At 36.1% G+C, this 22203-nt stretch overlaps 1 protein-coding gene and 1 long non-coding RNA gene across 2 annotated transcripts in view; one reads left to right on the forward strand and one right to left on the reverse strand.

The window, feature by feature from the left end:
• Positions 1 to 22203, reverse strand: part of DPYD (dihydropyrimidine dehydrogenase) — an 891530-nt gene that overhangs the window by 448688 nt on the left and 420639 nt on the right. The window contains exon 14 of the mRNA XM_040471061.1: positions 18519 to 18729. Coding sequence (XP_040326995.1) covers positions 18519 to 18729 — 211 coding nt within the window. The remainder of the gene's footprint in view (positions 1 to 18518; positions 18730 to 22203) is intronic.
• Positions 1 to 22203, forward strand: part of LOC121027531 (uncharacterized) — a 53607-nt gene that overhangs the window by 10733 nt on the left and 20671 nt on the right. Inside the window, exons 4-5 of the long non-coding RNA XR_005788787.1 lie at positions 4370 to 4501; positions 7509 to 7708. This is a non-coding gene — a long non-coding RNA (uncharacterized LOC121027531). The remainder of the gene's footprint in view (positions 1 to 4369; positions 4502 to 7508; positions 7709 to 22203) is intronic.

The following is a 22203-nucleotide window of genomic DNA, read 5'->3' on the forward strand; positions in this document are numbered from 1 at the left end:
GGCTCTGTGCTGACAGCTCAGAGTTTAGAGCCTGCTTCAGATTCTGTGTCTCCCTCACTCTCTGCCCCTCCCATGCTCATGCTCTGTCTCTCTCTCTCTCTCAAAAATAACATTAAAAATTTTTTTTAAATGTTTAAAAAAATATTAACTCTGGATGGCATGAGCTTTTCTTCACATCTCCGTTCTGCCTCTAAGTATTTGAATCAATATGCAATCCATTCACAAACACAATGGAACTCACAGTGAAGATTCATCATTTTCCTTCTGTAAACCCCACAAAAGTTAACCTTTATTGTGCACGTTCCCATTCCTTCAGGACCTCAAATATCATCTCTTACTCTCCTTAGAATATTGTATTTCTCATATTTCTCCTCTCTTCTAAACTCCTATTTTGAAAAACTTTAGTTTTAGAATGGTTCTCTTTTCTCACTCTAACTTCTTCCTTTACCTAATTTTAGGGTAATTTATACTGACTGCCTTCTTTCTTCACCACCCAATTATTCCTTCCAGTCTGTCCCTTTAATAAAAACATGGTCTCCATGGTCCCTAAATTCTGTGACCTCAATCCTCCCTTCTGCCTTCCTGTAGCATCCAATACTTATATCACATTAATGTTAATCTCTTTCTTTGACTTGCAGAATGCTACAGTATTCAGGCTCTCCTTATCTTTAAACTTTCCTTCTTGGCATCTGGCACCGCCTCATCTCCTCTTCCTCCTCCCAGTCATGTGCCTTTAACTTCATCTCTATGAAAATGACTTCAAACACAACCTTGAGCTCTTTTATTCTGGCACTTGTAGTTGCCTGTTAGAGATTCCAGTGTGGATGTTGTACTGTCCCTTCCAAATCATCACTTCTAAAACCCAGTTCACAAGCTTCTCCTGGGCCTTTCACCATCTCTTGATTGACATTAGTAAGTTTGCTGTTTCAAGTCTTTTACTCATTGTGACCGCTATTTCTTTCCTCTTCTCCTCAAACTTTTGATGGATGAAGCTCTTTTTTCTTGTCCCTGCTGTCAGGGGAAGACCTTATCTCATATTTCATAAAGAACCAGAGGTTATTATATGGGAACTCCCTGGTCTTTCCATTGTCCACACTACAAACTTACTGAATCTGTATCCATTCTCTCTCTCTCTTCCTTCTTGTTTATAACAATTACTAAACTCTCCTTATCAAAGGCCAGTACCTCCACATGAGCCCTAGAATCTGATCCTCTCGTCTTTCTTAGGTAAACTAGGGATTTTCTCCCTAGATTGCATATTCTATTATCATCCACCCCCTCTGAATTGTTTCTTATAAGCATGTATCTACATGTACAGTATCTCCCATTTTAAAACCATTCCAGATCTGCATTTGCCTCTCAAAGCTTCACCAAAACTTTTCTCACTAAGATGATTAATTAGCTCTAGGTTGCCACATCCAATGACTCTTCTCAGTGATTACCTTGCTTCAGGAAAACTAGGGGTAAGGTGGGTGAGGCACCCAAAGAAAAAACTTAAGAAGATCTTTATGTTCAGAACCTTAGGCTCAAGTGCAGGTAGGTACCTCACTTGTCTCACCTTAATTGTGGCATTGCCTTTTCCATTTTGCAGCAGCATTTAACAGATGACCACTTCTTCCTCATAAATGTCCCTTAGCTTGCCTTCAATGACAAGACACTTTCTGATTTTCCACCTGCCTCTGTGATCACTCTTTAATCTCCACTTCTGCTTTTTCCTAGTCTCCTTTGTCAAAATACCTAGAAATAAATCCTAAAAATCTTAGCATAATCTTTGAATCTTCTCTCTTCAATAAACTCGACATCCAATCAGTTACCATGTTCTGGCAATTCATCTAAAGGCAACTCTCCTAGTTACTTCTTACATCTCATATCATCCTCACTTAATGAAGAACATTAAGAAAAACAATCAATATTTACTGGTCCCCTGTTTGAGGCAGGTATAATACTGTACAATTCTATATAATAATCTCATTTGGACCACAAAACAACTCTTTAAGGTACATATTACCATCTCAAATAGAGCCAAGGGGTGGCAGAGGTGGTATTCAAATCTAGTTATTTCTGACTCCAAAGCCCTCCTTGCCACTGACCTTTGGTGTGGGGGCAAGAGAAAGCCAGGAATGGTCCAACAAGGGTCTCTTAAAGCTTCACAACTGGGAAGGAACTAAAATGAAGCAGAAGGGATTGGAAAAACCACAGCAAATTCTAATATCGACCAGCTTTACAGATAAATAGCCTTTAGGTCAACTCTTCTAGTGGAAACTTTTCTTTTCCCTTTTTTGGTAAATTAACCACAACCACTTTCTGTTAACCTAGTCACTATGTGACTTCATTTTAGTTATTTGCTTTGCCTCCACCACTCCTTGAGTTTAAGGACCATACCTGAGTCATCTTCTTCCCCAGCATCTAGCACAAACTGGTACATAAAAGGAACTTGATGAATGCTTTTTGGTTGAAAAAATGTAATATCTGCCCATTCCATTTATTTGGCACTCATATTATCCTGTCTTGATTATTCTTCCTGTGTATCATACTTCCACAATTAGAGAAAGCTCATTGCAGGGAGGAAATCCAAATATTTTCCTTTTATTTAAAAAAAAAAAAAAGCTTCTAAAAAAAAACTTCTATAGTGACAAACACACTGACTAGGAAAGAATATGCACTTGGTTAATTTGATTGATTTAACTATTCCAATTTTCCTATTGTTATGGTTAAATAATGTTCAGTTTATATATGCTTGTAGAATTCAGGCAGTGGGAAAATACAGATTTAATTCTCCTCCCTTCCATGCTTAGAACAAGTTTAAGCTCCCCAAGTTAAATACAAAAAAAAAAAAGGAAAAGAAAAAAGAAAATGGACGTCAATACTAGCCTGTAGCAACTCCTTTTGTTTTACTTGTATTCTACAGGGAGTGCCATTCTCATTTCCTAAACTGACCAACTAATCAATTAAGAATTAAAATTGTCCAAGCACTTCACCTTGATTTGCTTATTTTCTCTGCAATAATTTCATCTATTTAAAACCCTAAACTCCTTGAAGATTTGATTTCATTTTAACTGGAAGAGATCTCCTCAAGGAGGTCAATGTCCTTGAAGGAAATATATGGGGATTGTTTTCAAATTCTCTGTTGGATTCCCAAATGCTGTACTTTGATTTACTTATTTATATTCAATGATACCATCTACTTAAGACTACAAACTCCTGGAAGGAATAGATCATCCTTTAATCTGATTTGGACCATAATCATCATAATTCTATGCACATTTGGATGCTTAATACTTCTTGATAATTAGGAGACAGTGAAAAAAGAAAGGCTACTGAAATATTCTATATATACTTCTCAGTGAAAGAACCTTTTAAAATGCTGAATGATATCATCAAGTGATATAAATAATTAAAGAAAGGGATTAAGAAAAATGTTTAATATAAGTCCCTATTTGCTACATTTAAGGCATAAATAAAAACAAATAGAAAGCTAGTAGTAAATTATACTACTGGTGAAAACAATATTATTAAAATATAAGTGAATACTGAAAAATATTTTAATTAACAAAATAAATCAAATGGAAAAGATTCCCTAAATAGAGCTTTAAAAGTAAGTCTATGTGTGTTTGACTGCCATGACTAATTATGTATCCATGTAATGTGTGTTCAATTTGGGCTTATTTAAATAGCAGAAATGCTCATTAGCTTCAGTATATCTGTGAAGGTTCAGTAAACAGTTTAATGGTTTTTATGTTTAACCAATTTCATAAGTTCCTGTAATTTTAGCTTTAGCAGCTCATTAATGTTATTTTTTGATATCCATCTTATGCCTGTTTTTTTCCCTGTCAATCGGCTGTAGGCATACTTCAATGCAAACTTAAAACATACAGTAGAATATATTTTAAATAATTTTAGTATATCAGTAAATGCATAATTCAAAAATACAGCTTCTTTATATAGAGCATGGGTTTATTATGATGCAGTTAAGAAATACTTTGGTATTGGCAAAGGTTATTGTGTTCATAATGATAATAATGACATTTATTGAGAATGCCTCCATGAACTCATGGTTGATTCTGATCTAGGCACATACATATTGTCTCTTTGAATCCTTACAAAATAGATGTTATTTCAATTGTACAGTTGAGGAAACTGAGAGTGAGGTAAGTTACACAAGTCACACTCTTAGGATTTGAACCTAACTACAGATCACTTACAGATGTACCAACTGGAAAAGCCCAGAGGTCTTCAGGAGTATTTGGAGATATATACCTAGAATTCAGGAGAGAGTGCTGTACCTTGGGATAAGATATAGTCATAAGGATGGATAAAGTTCATCAAAAACATAAATCCAGGTAAGAGTCAACCAGTTTATTTTTTACAGTGGCAGCAAGCACAACCTGAACTAAAGCCAGAGGGGGAATTATCAGCATCTCATGAGATTCAAGGTATTTCTGAGCCACGCAAACCAAGAAGAGATACTTTCAAGAAGTGTAAAATACAAGAGAAATGTAAGGTAGTACCTAACTTGGTGATCTCAAGGTCAATGAGCAGTAAAAAGATGACATTTGCAGGTAAATGATGAGAGCGAAAGGCAGAAAAAAAGGGGTTAAAGACAAAGGATCTGACAAAGATGGCAAGGCAGTGCATACAGGATACCCTTTCCAGGAGTTTAATAATGACTGCATAGGAAAAAACTTAAGGCACTGGCTTGCATTCATTCATTCAATTAGCAAATATTTATTGTCTACTATGTACTAAATCCTGCTGTAGGCACTAGAGTAAACTGTAGATAAGAGACCTGTCCTTGTGGGCTATACATTTCACTTGGCAGAAGATTCAAGAAACAGAAAGTAAACAAGTAAGTGAATTTTATGATAGTGAAAATGGTTATGAAGAGGATTACATTGAAGGGGGTGTTATAAGCTAAAGGAAGTGAAAAGGGGGAGAGGTGCTTTAGATCTAGGGAGATGGAGGGTCACAGAGGGCTCTTTGATGAGATGACATCTGAGGGAAAATATTCTTAAGGGTAAGAATAAGCCAGCATGTGATGACCTCGAGGCAGATCACCGCAGGCAGAGGGAAGCACCACAGAGGCATTAAGGTGAGGTGAGGTTGATGCACTTGAAGAGTAGAGGGAAGTGGGAGAAAGAAAGGATACAAGGTAAAGTGGGGTGTGGAGGGGAAAGTAGGGACTTCATCAAGGAGGACTTTATAAGCTATGAGAAGAATTTTATTCTAAATAAAGTAGGAAGTGACTGGAGGGTTTGGAATAGAGGAATGACATAATATAATTTCTGTTTATAAGGGCTGATTCTGGTAGGGTTATATAGAAGCAAGAGAAAAAGCAAGATGACCAGTAAGGAGACTATCTTCTTCTTCATGCAACTGAGAGTGTCCAGCATCTGACTGTTCCCTCAACAGAATGAAGATTTGCTGCCTTATATATGACACTGTACATAAATACCACTTCCATATGCTTCTGTTTTTACTGTGGGTTTTCATTTGAATAAAGCAGTCATCCATTGTATTCTGTTCATCTCAACATCCATCTATCTCTTCATTCATCCCTTTATTCAGTTAATCCTTTGGACTGTTCCAGGGGTACTTTGGATTAAAATATGAATACCCTACAGTCCTATTGTCAATGTAATTTAGACCAGATAAGATATACAGAGAGAAGTAGGGGGAAGAGCAGGAGCCAAAATGGACACACATATTTAAATCTTTCCTCTATGTATGAGGAAAACATATTTAATAAGCATGTTCCCTTAGATTTCTAGTACCCACCAATTTTGGAATAAAATTCAGATACCTTAGCCTGACAGTGAAAACGTTTTGTGAATTAGCAATGATATCTTTTTCCACCTTTACAGTTTCTCACTGTGTACCTTATGATCTAGCCAAAGCAACTACTCCATCCACATATCAACCTGTTCACTGTGATGAAACGTGCTTTCCTGGTCTCTGCTCTCTCAAGTCCCACCTGTCTTCATCTCTACTACAAATGCCACTACTTCCATAAAACCTTTGATTCTTACAGCTGGAAGTCATCTCTCTGCCCAGAGTGTTACACTAACAGTTTATCTGCTTCTCCTTGCATCACTTTTGACCTAATGGCATTTTTATTTAGGTGAATTTTTCTCTGTCTATTGGACTGCAAGCTCCTATAGACAAGAACAATGTGTTCATTTTTGTGTACCCAGGAGAACCTAACACAGAACCCTATATACTTAGCAAATACAGAATGAAAGAATGGGAAATAAGATCTCACAGCATGTAGGAAGGCAGAATAAATAGGGTATCAAAATTATTGGGGTGCCTGGATGGCTTAGTTGGGTTAGTGTCCAACTCTTGATTTCAACTCAGGTTATGATCTCACAGTTTGTGAGTCTGAGCCCCATGTCAGGCTCAGTGCTGGCAGTGCAGAGCCTGTTTGAGATTCTTTCTCACTCTCCCTCTCTCTCTGCCCCTCCCCTGTTCATGTGCTCTCTCTCTCAAAATAAATAACCATTTTTTTAAATTTAAAAAAAGGGTATCAAAATTAAATTGAGGGGCTTTTTTTCAATTCCACTATCAGTGTGTGTGGGGGGGGGATATTTTAGATTCTAACATATGAGAATAATGCCATGATACTGGGGATGTAGAAGTTCATTTGGCAGCAGTGTGCAAATATGGGGGGAAATATTGGGTCATATTAAGCCAAGTGAATTGTCAATACACTTTTCAGAGGACTTGGAAAATCACTGGGTATTTGTCAAGCATGTAGTGTATAATATGGCTAGGAAATAAAGGTTCTTTGAAAAAACTTAAAAGAGATTCATAATTACAAAATATAAGTATGGCTAGCATGAAAATAAGGTTGGCACTGGATAGCATTAGTCCATAGAATGGCTGGGTGGGACCTCTGAATGGATGTTAAAATTAATGCTGGCTTTCTCCTCCTGCAATGCCAGCACAGTTGGAACACCTAATAAATTACATGTATATATTCCATTTGAATTAAGTAGTTTCCATATTTGGGAGACAGATATTAGATATGATTCAATGTAATTTTCCAATTTATACAATTAAAACTTACATTTTCTCAGGTCAATGTCTCACCTAACTAAAGTCTATCTTAAATAGGTATACTGTCATTTTTATATTGTGTTTTGAGCCAAGGACACAAATGCAAAGTAATTAACAACAAAATAATCTCCAATACAAAATACATATTACTAAGAACATTAGTATAAAATATGCATCACGCTTTATAATTTAACTAAACTTTGCATCTTGGCTTTACATTGCATAGGAGCCTAGCATAGTTTAATTTTTCATAAGAATATTAGGTTTCAGAATAAACTTTTAGTATACCATGGCTAACTAGTATTTAAGAGACAAATATAATACGCCATGGTCAGTAAAACTCCAGACATCTATTATATTCACTATATATTGAATAACACTGGCTATGTTTTATGATTTCTGTTCTCTGAAACAATTATGTTATTTTTCCGTTTTCTACCTTCTTTCTCCAGCCAAAGTTGTTTAATGTCACTGCTCTACCTCTTGAATGTAATCTTTGATTTGATGGAAAACTACTGATTTATCCACTGTCTCCATGTAAGAATGCATATGATAGTAACCACTACCGAAACCTGGAAAATAAAGATAAGAGAAGGCTCTGAACAGAGCTATTCACTGGGGAAACAAACCTATTCCTATGCAGTTAGTAGAGGTAAGTAAAATAATTACAGAAATATCATGGTGTACTTCAAATGGATGTCTAAGGCAGTTGTAAGTGATGTGATGTTGATTCCAAATCACTTTTAACACTGTTATCAGTCTGACCTCCTTCCTCATCACCTCCACCCTTTTAAAATAATTCCAAAGAAAAACTGTGCAAAGATTCCATTATTTTCATTGGTTATTTTGCAGAAATGTCAGTACTTCATCCCCACTTTCGGGAAAAAAAACTGATAATTAGGGCAATTTTTAAGAAAACATGTACAGTTTTACTACTGGGCTCCTAAGAAAGCTTCTTGACCAAAATATAATTGAAAGCAAGACAGTGTATAGGGAAGACTAAAAAGAATTCATTCTCATCATGGGGCCAAGCATTATAAAGGGCATATTAATGTTTTATTACTCAGGCACTATAAAATGAAATGGTAGCATAAGGAACCAAACACATTAGTAAAAGAACAAAGGTACAGAATAATGGAATAAAACTGTCTTGACACCATGTCTTCCTTAAGATATTTACCATATGAAAAGCTGCAGTAACTTACGTTGTCTTTTCCTCTTCATAATGTGATAAGTGAGATGTTTCTGGAATTTCAGAAGAAATACCACATATCCTCTTTTATCATACTTTTAAAGTGTTATCTAAACTATAGGCTATGGCAGCTTTCATTCTTTAACTCAATCAATAAGCAGTACTGCTGTAGGTACTGAGCTATGATAATGAAAAGGCAAGATAAATCATATGTAATGATTCCCAATGTCTGTTTTCAATCATTCTTTCTTTTCTGAGTTCGAATCCCATTTCCAGTTGAATGAATGAGCAAATCCAAATACAACAAATCACAATTTCCCTCAGATCTGTTCTATCTGCTGTATTCCCAAATGCTATCAGCATTATGAACATCTGATCGAACTACCACACTAGATACTCCACATTCAACCTTTTCATCAAACAGATGACCAAATCCTGACTCTTCTATTTCAGAAATAGTCATGATTCTGAATGCCCTTCTATAGTTCTACCTCTTTTACCTTAATCTGGGCCTTAATAAGTAGCCACTTAAACTAACAAAAATAGTCTTTTAATTGATTTCACTAATACTATTCTGTCTTGATTCCAGGCCATCTTTTTTTCAGTATTACTGCCCCTGTAAAGCAACATGCTTATTTCATATTTCTCATGCTTTCTTCCATGTGTTGAAATATTCATGATTATAACACTCATGGTGTCTCTCCGTATCTTACCAGTCTTCAAAAAGCTGAAATTCGTAATTATAATTCATGAATCTGGAGGAAGAAATTAGACATGCATAACTCCCTTCTGTCATGCCTACAGCTTGGGAACTGACTATGTGGACAAAGGTTCTCTCCCTTCTTTAATACCAACAATCCTACTGGGGCAGCTTCCCATTAGGGGACCTACATTGTTGGATCATACCCATGACTGGGTAAATAAATTTGCCTAATTCAGGTGTTCAACACTAGAAAACACACTTGCCTTCTTATATGAACCACCTCAGAGGTGATTTCATGGTTTCTAATTCCCAACTATTTGAAGAAGATATAACTGGTACAAAATCCAAGCACTTATCAGAATTATATCATTAACAATAAAGACCTATCCCATATTTAAACCTTCCATTTGTCACCTGGATGTATATAGGATAAAATCCAGAATCCCTAGATTGTCATATAACTCTCTTGATTCCAAATAAGTTTGTAGCCAAACTTCCTGCCATCTTATCCCTATACATGTCCCACCCTTATTTTACTATACATTACCTGCTCCAGCTAAACAGAATTTCCCATCATTGTCTAGTCAAATGAAACCATTTGTCAGCTTAAACTTTTGTGTATGATATTCCCTCTAACAGAGAAACTCCTACTGAAGCTCTAAAACCCAATCCAAATGCAATCTCAAAATTAGCACATCGTTTGCAATGTATGTATTTACATGTCCATTTCTCCCATTAGCATATGAATGCCTGAAGGGCAAAGACATTCTTTTACTCTTATTTGTATTCCTAGCACCAGGACAGTAGATATAACATAGTTGGATGTTAAGAAACATTTGCTACATGATGAATAATGAGAGAATGAATGGCAAAAATCATAAAATAAAAAGTTCAATTTTAGAAAGAAAAATGGAAAATTCAGACCTTCATTTATAAAGAGGAGAACATGCATGAAATAAGTAGGCTGATGACAACTTTCTAAAGACATGGATTTTTTTTATACATAGCTTTTTTGTAACATTTATTTATTTTTGAGAAAGAGAGAGAGCATGAACAGGGGAGGGTCAGAGAGAGAGGGACACACAGAATCTGAAACAGGCTCCAGGCTTTGAGCTGTCAGCACAGAGCCCGACACAGGGCTTGAACTCACCAACCACGAGATCATGACCTGAGCCGAAGTCGGACGCTTAACCGACTGAGCCACCCAGGCGCCCCTATATATAGCTTTTTAAGATGACGGTAAAGTGCTTAATCTAACCGTGTGGTGTTGAGCAAGTTGTATAATCTCCCTGTGGCTCCCTCCTTTCCACCCCCATTCCACCTGGAAACTCCCACATACACCTCAAAGTTCAATTTACAACCCACTTCCTCTAGGAAGCTTCCCTGAACCCTTAGATTATTTCCCTTGCTTCTCTTGCAGTGCAATTTATCATAATTGTGAGTCTCCCTGTTAAACTGCATTCCTGGAGACAAGGTTTGGCATTGGCCTTTTCACCACTTCATCCTTAGAACTTAAGCTCAGTGCCTGGAATAGCAGGCAATCAGAGGTTATTAGTTAAACAAATAAGCCTGCGAAATGAGGGGACTGCAATATTTAAGTCCCTTACAGCACATTTGGAAATAAAAACAAAAGTCCCATGCAAGTTATTATACAATAACATACCCAGTAAATTACACTGGATGACAACTTTGGTTTTCAATTCTATCTCATCCATTTTCAGTTACAGTAATCATTAGTAGACCCCTTCCTCTAACATTTGTGCCATCAACCAAAAAGTTTTCATCTCCCATAAAGTTCAGTATTCCATAATCTGTTCCCTTAAAACTTCGTTGCAAGTATTTGTGTTTATTAAAAAAAAATGCATACAATTGTGAAAATACGACTGATTAAGTCATAGTTTGAACTCAGTACTCATTCCATCCCCTTCCTCTTCATTTCTGGTAAAGGAGATAAGGAAATATGCAAGCTGATAAGGAAATATGCATGCCTGGAAATTTCTAGGTCTGACTTAGGCCAGAATAAGGCTCATTATCCCATGGCCTGCACTTTTTCCTCAATATGGGAGCAGGTGAATCAAAGCTACACTCGAAGCTGGTATTGGCAGAATCTTTGATTTACCCCATGAGGTTTTAAAAAACTTTTCTGAAGGCTTCCAATAAAAGGAACTAGAAAGTGATTTTAAAATCTTTTCCCCCCAAAACACTCCCTTCATGAAACTAGTTGTGGTTAATGCTATCAAGGGAGTTGATTCAGAAGGAATTGGGCTTTGTGTTTCCTTGTTATTTCTAGTGAGATGAATAGAAAGAAAATGTAGGCAATGGGTGACGTGTAGAAACTCCTTTCCTAGAAGAAGGGCCACACGTACCTTGGTATATTTATAGTTCAGTCACTTTGTCATTTACTCTCCTGAGCAGTGCCTTGCAGCATTATGCTGAGTCAGGTTTATTGGCACCATTCATCCCTTCTCTTTTTTCCAAAAACATAGTGTTTTCTTTAAGTTTATTTATTTATTTTCAGAGAGAGAGAGAGAGAGAGAGAGAGAGAGAGCATGCACACACATGAGCGGGGGAGGGGGAGAGAGAGAGAGAGAGAGAGAGAGAGAGGAAGAATCCCAAGCAGGCCCTTTAAAGTCAGCTCAGCAAGGAGCCCTAAGCAGGCTTGATCTCATGAACTGTGGGATCTTGACCTGAATTGAAATCAAGAGTTGGATGCTTAACTGACTGAGCCACCCAGGAGCCATGAGGTGTTTATTCTTTATTTTTTTTAATTTTTTTAATGTTTATTTATTATTGAGAGACAGAGAGACACAGAGCGTGAGCAGGGGAGGGGTAGAGGGAGGGGAAGACACAGAATCCGAAGCAGGCTCCAGGCTCTGAGCTGTCAGCACAGAGCCCAACGCCAGGCTTAAACTCACAGACTGTGAGATCATGACCTGTGCCGAAGTCGGTCGCTCAACCAACTGAGCCACCCAGGCGCCCCATATTCTTAATTATATCATCCCATAACTTTCAAACATTTAAAAACTCAAACAGGGGCGCCTGGGTGGCGCAGTCGGTTAAGCGTCCGACTTCAGCCAGGTCACGATCTCGCGGTCCGTGAGTTCGAGCCCCGCGTTGGGCTCTGGGCAGATGGCCCAGAGCCTGGAGCCTGTTTCCGATTCTGTGTCTCCCTCTCTCTCTGCCCCTCGCCCATTCATGCTCTGTCTCTCTCTGTCCCCCCCACCCCCCCCAAAAAATAAATAAACGTTGAAAAAAAATAAAAACTCAAACAGTATCCTCAAAAATACTTCTCTCTTTCCTTCTTAAAAGTAACAGTGATTGGGGCACCTGGGTGCCTACCTGGAGTAAACGTTCAACTCTTGACTTTATCTCAGGTCATGGTCTCACAATTGGGAGCTGGGCCTGGGCATTAGGCTCTGTGCTAAAAGTGTGGAGCCTGCTTGGGATTCTCTCTCCCTCTCTCTCAGGTCTCCCCACTTGTGTGTGTGTATGCATGCGTGTGTTTGCTCTCTCTCTCTCAAAATAAATAAATAAACATTTTTGTAAAAAGTAACTGATCAAAAACTGGCCCAATTTCACCATTTTTAAGAGGAAAAATGTTACTAAAAATCCTTTGCTTTTTAAATACTTGATTTGCAGAAACTCAAAGTAGAGATTTCTAACTGCTAAATATTAGTTGAGAGAAAATTTCAATCCTTTTGATTATATGAAAAACATCAGAATTGATAATAAAACATTTTTAAAATGTATGATACAGTTACAAACCATATAATATTTTTTTCTGCAAAAAAACTAAATATAGGAAACATTTCACATTTAAAAAATCATAAATGTAAGAGCATGTGCTTTACTTATTTACAAAGACATGTTCACAGAACCTGCAAAGTTCCAGATGAAGTCCTGATTTTCAAATGCTTTTATTTCTATACAACATTCATATTATCACAAGGGTGTAATATAACTCAACTTACTTATTAAACTATGTTTTGTTTCATAAGGATAGTAGCATCTAAAACTTAAGAGATGCTTACTATGGGCCAGACATATATTGAAGTGCCTTACATATTTTATTAATTTATTCTTAAAATAACTCAAGACGGTAGATACTATAATCACTCCACTTAAAAGATCAGGACCGTGAAGTACAAAGAGACTAAAGGAGCCAGGTTTCCAGCTGGGCAGCCTGGCTCCAGAACCCCTGCTCGAAGCTGCTATACCAGACAGACTCTAATTAGTGTAATATTTATTGGATTATAAAGAATGCAACAATTTATGCCAAAACAGGGGGGAAAATTAATAGCAATAGAAAAAAAGAAGTATTTTTTTAAATATTTTCTAAAAAAGAAAAGCAAATAAATGAAACTGGACCCATAGCAGGAAAAAATAGGTATAATAAGATTAATATCCTAGCACGAATCAAGTCAAATCAAATATGCAATGATATATTATTATCCATCTAGTATAGGCACATTAATGTGTAGACTGCTATTGGAACTGCAACTTACTATAAAGGTACAATCTTTGTGCTTTTGGGATTTACAATCTAATTGGAAGACAAATTACAGTATGTTCTGGAAGATCAAAGCACATGGCTCTTTTTAAAGTCAACATTTCTCAAAAGAATGGGAGGATGGCTGTGGCGCAGTGTATAGAAGAGGCACAGAGGTCATGGCATGGGCTAGAGTGCCTTCCTTCAGTCGTCTGGAAGCATATTCAAAGACACATAAAATTATGTCATCTGGATCTGCTGGGAATATGTGAGGACAGGGCCAACTGTTACTACCTCTATCAGAAAAATAAAGCTGTGAGGTTGGTAGAAATGGTAACAATTCTCATCAATTCCAAATTAACAGAAAAGATATGCACACTTTTCACAACTGACAATGTGGTTCTAAACAGAAAGGGAAGGGAGGATAAACTTAAAATAAGCAAGGAGTCTCTTAAACCTGAGACTGTCCAAATAAACAAAAAATTAGAATATTCAATTCAATAAACATTGACTTTGGTGTTTAGCAGAAGAGGAGACATATTGTTAAAACAAATAAATGTTTTAAAATTTCCAGTGAAGGGCAATGCTTGTGGACTAGAAATGCCAGTAGAGGCAGCTTGTGCTTAATTTACTGAAAGCCTTTAAAATCAGTCTCGAACAATAAAATCCCAATTTAAAGTGATTTGGATTCTTACATACTTTAGAGGGAATGGATGAGAATTTTTTTAAAGGCGCAAGCACTTGTAGTTTCTCACAGAAAGATACCAAATAAGGCTAAGACTTTATTATCTCCATCAAATTAGAAATCAAACACCACACTGCCTTTAGAATTTGGGACAGTACCTAATGAAGGATTCGATTAAATTTTGCTCTTAATAAGCACACATATACATATTCCATGCACATAGATGTGGAATATGTAGTCTTTGTTCCTATTTTCCACTCACTGCTACAACTCAAAAAATGAAATAGAAATAAAGTAGAATTAGAGAAAATAATGATTATCACTTATAAATATTATTAGCCTTGGCAGTAATTAAGTAATTAGCAACTAGAATCCAAGGATATTACCCAAATTTGTTTTATATATTTGATATTCTTATCTTTTCTATAAGCTGTTGATGCATTCACCATTTTTATAACAAGAAATATTTATCACAGATATATTAAGTGCTTAATACTAAAGTTATTTTATATTCTTTGTGCAACATACAAATTAAAGGACCTGTAGAAGTAATGCAGTACATGAGAGAAAAAATGAGATTAAAAACTTAATTTCCCAATTTAGGTTACCTTTATAAATACATGTTATTGATATAACTAAGATGCTACAGGTGTTTTCATTTAAACAATTATAATCAGAGAGTGCTGAAAATATGTTATCACCATCCTTTATATGTACTCTGTCAAGTTTATTTCATTCCTTGAATTGTTCCAAATATATTTATATAATGGATTCACCAAGGACTTTTTGAATTACCACTATGGAATCCACCTGTGCTAAGATACTGGGAGGTATAACTCTATAGGGAAGAGTGGGAAATAAAGCTATATACATAGTATATATAAAGCCATTTCATGAAGTTCTCAAGTGCTAAGGAATAGGACCTTCATCCTATAGTACAGAGTAACATTGGTGAATTTAATGAAAAGAAAAACTGGAGTTAGATATTTGAATCTGGGATAACATTTTGAACTTTAGTAATAGGTGAACTACAGTACTATTTAAACAAACAGCAAAGTTGAGAAGCGACACGCTTTAGGGAAACCTCATGAGATGATCCTTCCTTACTTTGCGCGTATCTCTCTAAATGTATCTTCACTTGGTAAAATAATTATTTGTTTAAAGGTCTCCCTCCAGCCCCAGTTTGCGAGGTTTTTAAGTAGAAGGAATACTTCATTCATCTTTGCACTCTCCAAAATACATCTTGGTACCTGGCATTCATTAGACACTAAATGTTTGTTACATGCATGGGCATATAATAAAGGATGAAATGTCTTCTACGGCATGGAATGGAGGAAGAGATTTGGGATCCAGTCACACAGAAGTCCAGTAGTGTCTACTGTAAGTCTAGCCTCAACCTGCACATAGAAATTGTTTAAGTATTTCTTACAGGAAGGAATGTGTGTATGAATAAATAAATGAATTAATGATACAATCAGTTCAATGAAGGAATAAATACATTAAGAGAAAATGGATAAAGTCTGAACTTTGGAAAAGTACTAAAAAGTAATAAGCTAGAGAAAGAAAAGCACTCAATGATAGGCTCAGAAGAGGAATAGTTAAAAGAAAAAAAAACACAAGAAAATGGGGTGTCCATAAACAATAATAATGTGCTACATTTCTACAGCACTTTCACATTATTTTAATTCTGATAACAGTCCGGAAAGGTAGGGGGATAAGGTTTTATTATGCTTGTCTTTTTAATAGAGGAAGAAACTGAAGCCCAGAAAGGTTAGGTGACTTAGAGGATTTCAAATAGAAAGAAATATTTAACATTGTCAAATGCAGAAAATAGGATGATAATGCAGAAAAAATGTCATAGATTTGGCATGTAGTCCATTGAAGCCTGTGCAAAGTGAAGTGAGGTTGGGAAGGAAGGAAGAAGAGGGGTGGGAAGGCAGGTCAATGTTTTAAGTGTTAGAAATAAATATATTAAATCACATAGTATCACATATGTGATAATCACAAAAATGTCACACATAAATCATCACATAGGTATGAGAAAGGAACAAGATTTAGGGTAGAAGAGGGAGACATGAGTAGCTTATTTTTTTACCTAAGATTTCTTAAATAATGAAAGTAAATTCCTCATTGTCCACAAATAACTCAAAGAATATTTCACTTAACACATGACTTTACTTACCTTGAATTCTCATTTTCCTAATATATCCCTGTTCACTGAGATCTCAAAAAGAAAAAAAAAAAAAGTCTTATCATCTTGGGTAAGATCTTGGTAAATTTTTTTATATTTTTCTTGGTAAAATTCTGACAATTACTGATGCCCTTTCCCCCTTTCTTTAAAGTTTTCCATTCAAAAAAACAGTTCTGAAAACATTTTGATGGGAAGGGAGGCATGAATGCTATCTAACCTTCTAGCTCTTTCAGCTTCCCTCCCACTTGGAAAGTAGCTTCTTATTCACATAAACATTGAAAGGCCCTGAAAGCACAGGTAATTCTATTTAAGGATTAATTTATTTCTATTTATCTCGTGTCAGGAGAAGGGAGGGGGCAGAAAGGAAAGCGAAAGACCATTTTTTTCCTTGATTTCTCTAATGTATATGGGTAGTATATGTGAAATACGGGAAGAAACATACAAGTAAGTTCTGGAATAAAATACATAAATAAATTAATACATAAATAAATTCTGGAATGGTTTTGCAAATAAAAATCACTAGACTCAAACTTTCTTACACTTCATATTTTAAATACTAAATTAAGGGGCACCTGGGTGGTTCAGTCAATTAAGCATCCGACTTTGGCTAAGGTCATCGTCTTGTGGTTCATGGATTCAAGCCCCGCGTTAGGCTCTGTGCTGACAGCTCAGAGCCTGAAGCCTGCTTCGGATTCTGTGTCTCCCTCTCTCTCTGCGCCTACCCAACTCACATTCTGTCTCTCTGTCTCTGTCTCTCTCAAAAAATAAACATTAAAAAAATTAAATACTAAATTAAGCAAAAGCTATTTTCTATGATCTTGTGAGTCATATCTACTTATGTTTGTTTAGGAAAAAATACATTTTTCTTAATGTTAGTTAGAGATGTCAGTTATGAAACATAAATTTAGATGGGTAAGATAAATTAGTTTTTGATAAGTGAATCATCAACAGAATTGCTAGTTAAATATGACTCAACTTTTTACTCAGTTTTTGGTGATGTGCTGAGTAGTAAGAACAGTATGATTTTTTAGATGATAGAATATAATTTATGCGTTTTTCTTTTTTCTCTTTTCCTGAACGCAGTTAATGATAAACAAACCACACTATGACTGTGTCTACATATCACATAAACATCTAGATGAAAAGTGACAAATTCGGGCCATCATCCAGCTATTTGAAAACATTTATCTTGATGACATTAAACATCTGGATGTTTCCAAATACCAAGATGTTTGATGTCCTGCAGATAAAATATCCTGATGACTGGTTGAATTTTTTACTTATCTGCTGCATAAAAATGCACATTTGCTTGCATGTATCTCTTCCTATTTCAGACACAAAATGTAATTTTAGCATGGATATAGTAGGGAGTCATAGGATCTGTCAGGTTTAGATTTTTTTTGCTGTTATTGTTACTCATAATGAATGTCTGTCTTAGAAAAACATCTTTTATTTTACTTTCAGTAAATAAAAGAGTTAATCATTTAAACAGTGTGTATTAAAAGGTAAAGAATTTGCAAAATAAAGGAACATAAGTACCTATGCTTTCATCTACAATAAGCCCCCAAAACACTGGGTTTGGGGGAAATATAACACAGAATACTCTTAATTGATTACCTTATTACTCACTTGGAATATTATATAAGACATTTCCCTTTCTTATCTTTCTGTTAAAAGCATTTTTTTCTTCCTTAGCATGTCCATTTATGCCATCCAGATGAAGTGACAGGAATTCAAACTTTCTAATTTGATAATTTTGATGTTTCTAGCGATGGCTTGGCATGAGGACAGTAGTACACATGAATTCTATTTTTGCCTATTCATTAGGTCTTAATTTGTCTGAATCATTGAAGATTGGCTGTTACAACTTCTCTGTCACATTTTCTTACTCCAGGTCTAATTGAAGAAAAGCCATTCTTACAGAGGAAACAGGCAAACGTTTATTACAAAACGGACTATGTATTTTGATTATCAGCTTAAAAGAAAGATTAATGTTATTTTCAATCCCCACCACTTTAAAAATAATTCTGTATAAGCATTAAATGCCATTTCTAAGCCTTTTAAATCAAGATTGCTTGGATTTCATACTAGAAGAAGAAAATGAATGTTAAAGTGGAAAACAATTCCCTGAAAGGTGGAAACTCTTATGGCACTGAAATAACAGACAATTGCATAATGCATTTCAGCTCCCGAGAACTCTACCTGTAGGATCACTCAGAACTGAACCAAAGGCACTGATGACCACATCGGCTCTCAGATGGACTAGCTCATCTTCATGTTCATTCCAGTTTCCCATTTCATCTTGCTCTGTCCGAACAAACTGCATAGCAACAATTCTCCCTCCTTTTACTATAACCTTCCGTGGGGACAGGAAAGGCAAAAATTCACACCTTTTTTCCTTAGCAAGCTCCACCTGAAAAAAACAGAACAGAGGAGAAGTTGACAATGTTTCTTCTCCATTTAATACTTGGTTTTAAATTCAATTATACATGCTACACCTTCCGATGCTTAAATCAACATAGAGCTTTTTATTTCACCAAAGCTGATGTTCAGTTATCAGCTATTTACATTTTGCAAATCACTGACTCAAGGGAGTCTTAAATAGACTGGAGTTGTCATGTGGAAGTTTACAGAGAATGGCATCACAAGATATTTCTCAAGTTTTAGGGACACCATACCCTATGGTTGGTGGCATATAAAGTTTTTGCCTGTAGCAAAAGTCTGGTTTTCCATATGCTTTCACTTATGTAGGCTTAACTTCTCTTTTCAATCATGCCACATATGAAATTAAATACTTCTGATCATTACCAGGTTGCATATATCTAAACTGGAAAAAAGTCAATCAAGTGGGTGAGCCAATTTCTGCAAGTGCATGATTTAAATGGCAGGTAGAGGAAAGAAGAATGAGAAACTGTGGGATCAAGAAACAAATAACATTTAATCTTACTTTTGTAAAAATGCAAATGAAAAATTTAAGAAAGAGAAACAAGTATGTTCTTCTTGACAAATTCCCAGTTAATCCACATCTATTACCTCATTTATTCTGCTATAAAATGGGACACGCTGGTTTTTGTTTTCATGCCCATAATGGGATGCCTATCAAGACAGAATGTAAATATTTACTTATTATTTATTTTTCCATTTATTGTTTTTTGGGGGGGGGATCCAGGCCTTTGTCAATGTAACCCTAACTAGTATATTAAGTGTATTTTTCAAAAATTGTACTACTGAAGTGGATGAGGGATTGTCAAATCTCATTCCTTCCCTCCCTCATGGAAGACAGGTGGGTTCTTAGTAGGACCCCTGACAAGTGAGATTAAGAAGGTTGTTTGTGTAAGGTTCCATACAAGGAGTTGTCTGGCACCAACAAGATGGAAAAACTGAGACATAAAGTGACTTGCTTTATGTTGTGATCAAATCATAGACCCACTTCTGGGCACTCTGTCCATAATTAGTGGTTCCAAACTTTGGCACGCATCAGTGGTTCCAGAACTTTGGCAAGCTGGGGGGCTTGTTAAAACGAATTGCATGGACCCACCCTCAGAACTTTTAGCTCTATAGGATTAGATGAGGCCTGAGGATCTGCATTTCTAACAAAGTCCTAAGTGATGCTATGCTGCTTGTCTAGAAATGACAATTTGTGAACCATGGTCTTATCAGATTATATCTGACTGGGCCTGAACTTAGTTGGTCTATACCATGCATTCTTTTTGAGAGTAATATCATCCATAAGGGAGCAAAAATTAATTCTTGAAGAAGGAAAAAATCTTAGGTGTCAAAATTGAATTTGTGATAACTCCCCCCCATAAGAGCAATAATATATAAACAAATATACAGGATATCTATATTATTAAATTTACAGTGTGTTTGTGTGTGTATTGGGGAGGGTTAATTAGGAATAAAAGTTTATGAAGACTCACTAAAGGGATAACTTAAAAAAACAAAAACATGGCACAAAAACAGACACATAGACCAATGGAATAGAATAGAAACCCCAGAACTAGACCCACAAACGTATGGCCAACTCATCTTTGACAAAGCAGGAAAGAACATCCAATGGAAAAAAGACAGTCTCTTTAACAAATGGTGCTGGGAGAACTGGACACCAACATGCAGAAGGTTGAAACTAGACCACTTTCTCACACCATTCACAAAAATACACTCAAAATGGATAAAGGACCTGAATGTGAGACAGGAAACCATCAAAACCTTAGAGGAGAAAGCAGGAAAAGACCTCTCTGACCTCAGCCGTAGCAAACTCTTACTCGACACATCTCCAAAGGCAAGGGAATTAAAAGCAAAAGTGAATTACTGGGACCTTATGAAGATAAAAAGCTTCTGCACAGCAAAGGAAACAACCAACAAAACGAAAAGGCAACCAACGGAATGGGAAAAGATATTTGCAAATAACATATCGGACAAAGGGCTAGTATCCAAAATCTATAAAGAGCTCACCAAACTCCACACCCGAAAAGCAAATAACCCAGTGAAGAAATGGGCAGAAAACATGAATAGACACTTCTCTAAAGAAGACATCCGGATGGCCATCAGGCACATGAAAAGATGTTCAGCGTCGCTCCTTATCAGGGAAATACAAATCAAAACCACACTCAGGTATCACCTCACGCCAGTCAGAGTGGCCAAAATGAACAAATCAGGAGACTACAGATGCTGGAGAGGATGTGGAGAAACGGGAACCCTCTTGCACTGTTGGTGGGAATGCAAATTGGTGCAGCTGCTCTGGAAAGCAGTGTGGAGGTTCCTCAGAAAATTAAAAATAGACCTACCCTATGACCCAGCAATAGCACTGCTAGGAATTTATCCAAGGGACACAGGAGTACTGATGCATAGGGGCACTTGTACCCCAATGTTCATAGCAGCACTCTCAACAATAGCCAAATTATGGAAAGAGCCTAAATATCCATCAACTGATGAATGGATAAAGAAATTGTGGTTTATATACACTATGGAATACTACGTGGCAATGAGAAAAAATGAAATATGGCCTTTTGTAGCAACGTGGATGGAACTGGAGAGTGTGATGCTAAGTGAAATAAGCCATACAGAGAAAGACAGATACCATATGGTTTCACTCTTATGTGGATCCTGAGAAACTTAACAGGAACCCATGGGGGAGGGGAAGGAAAAAAAAAAAAAAGAGGTTAGAGTGGGAGAGAGCCAAAGCATAAGAGACTGTTGAGAACTGAGAGCAAACTGAGGGTTGATGGGGGGTGGGACGGAGGAGAGGGTGGGTGATGGATATTGAGGAGGGCACCTTTTGGGATGAGCACTGGGTGTTGTATGGAAAACAATTTGACAATAAATTTCATATATAAATAAAAATAAATAAATAAATAAAAAAACAAAAACAAAAGCAAAAACAAAATTGAGAAACACTGGTCATTCCTGTATATTGGCACAAAGCTATTCAGCCTATGTTTTATTTATGCTTTGAATATTGGCTTTAAAGCCTTAAAAATTGGACCACATAAATTATTACTGCAAAATATTTCCCTTTTCTTTATAAATTAAGAGATTACCAATATGAAAAATACTAGATATTAGGTATATTGTGGATAGTAAGTATCAAAACAATGGATCTTAAACTGTGCCCTGTTTAGACAGGAAAATTAGGAGTAAGTGGAATTGAATCAGGTTTGAAACCGGCTTCTAATGCTTACTTGGGAGAGTCAGTAAATAAATCTCTCTGATCTTCAGCCTTCATATATGTAAAATGGAAATAAAACCTAATTAGTTAGTATGTGGTGTTATTTAAAGCAATTTAGAAATGTAAAACACCTAAAACAAAACTTAACATATAGAAAGTGCAAGTAAATACTATTTATTTGTAGTTTCAATTTTTTGTATTTTTTTTAATGTTTACTTA

The sequence above is a fragment of the Herpailurus yagouaroundi genome, unplaced genomic scaffold (genome assembly GCF_014898765.1).
Source record: "Herpailurus yagouaroundi ecotype Mexico unplaced genomic scaffold, PumYag 77, whole genome shotgun sequence".
Lineage (NCBI taxonomy): Eukaryota > Metazoa > Chordata > Mammalia > Carnivora > Felidae > Herpailurus > Herpailurus yagouaroundi.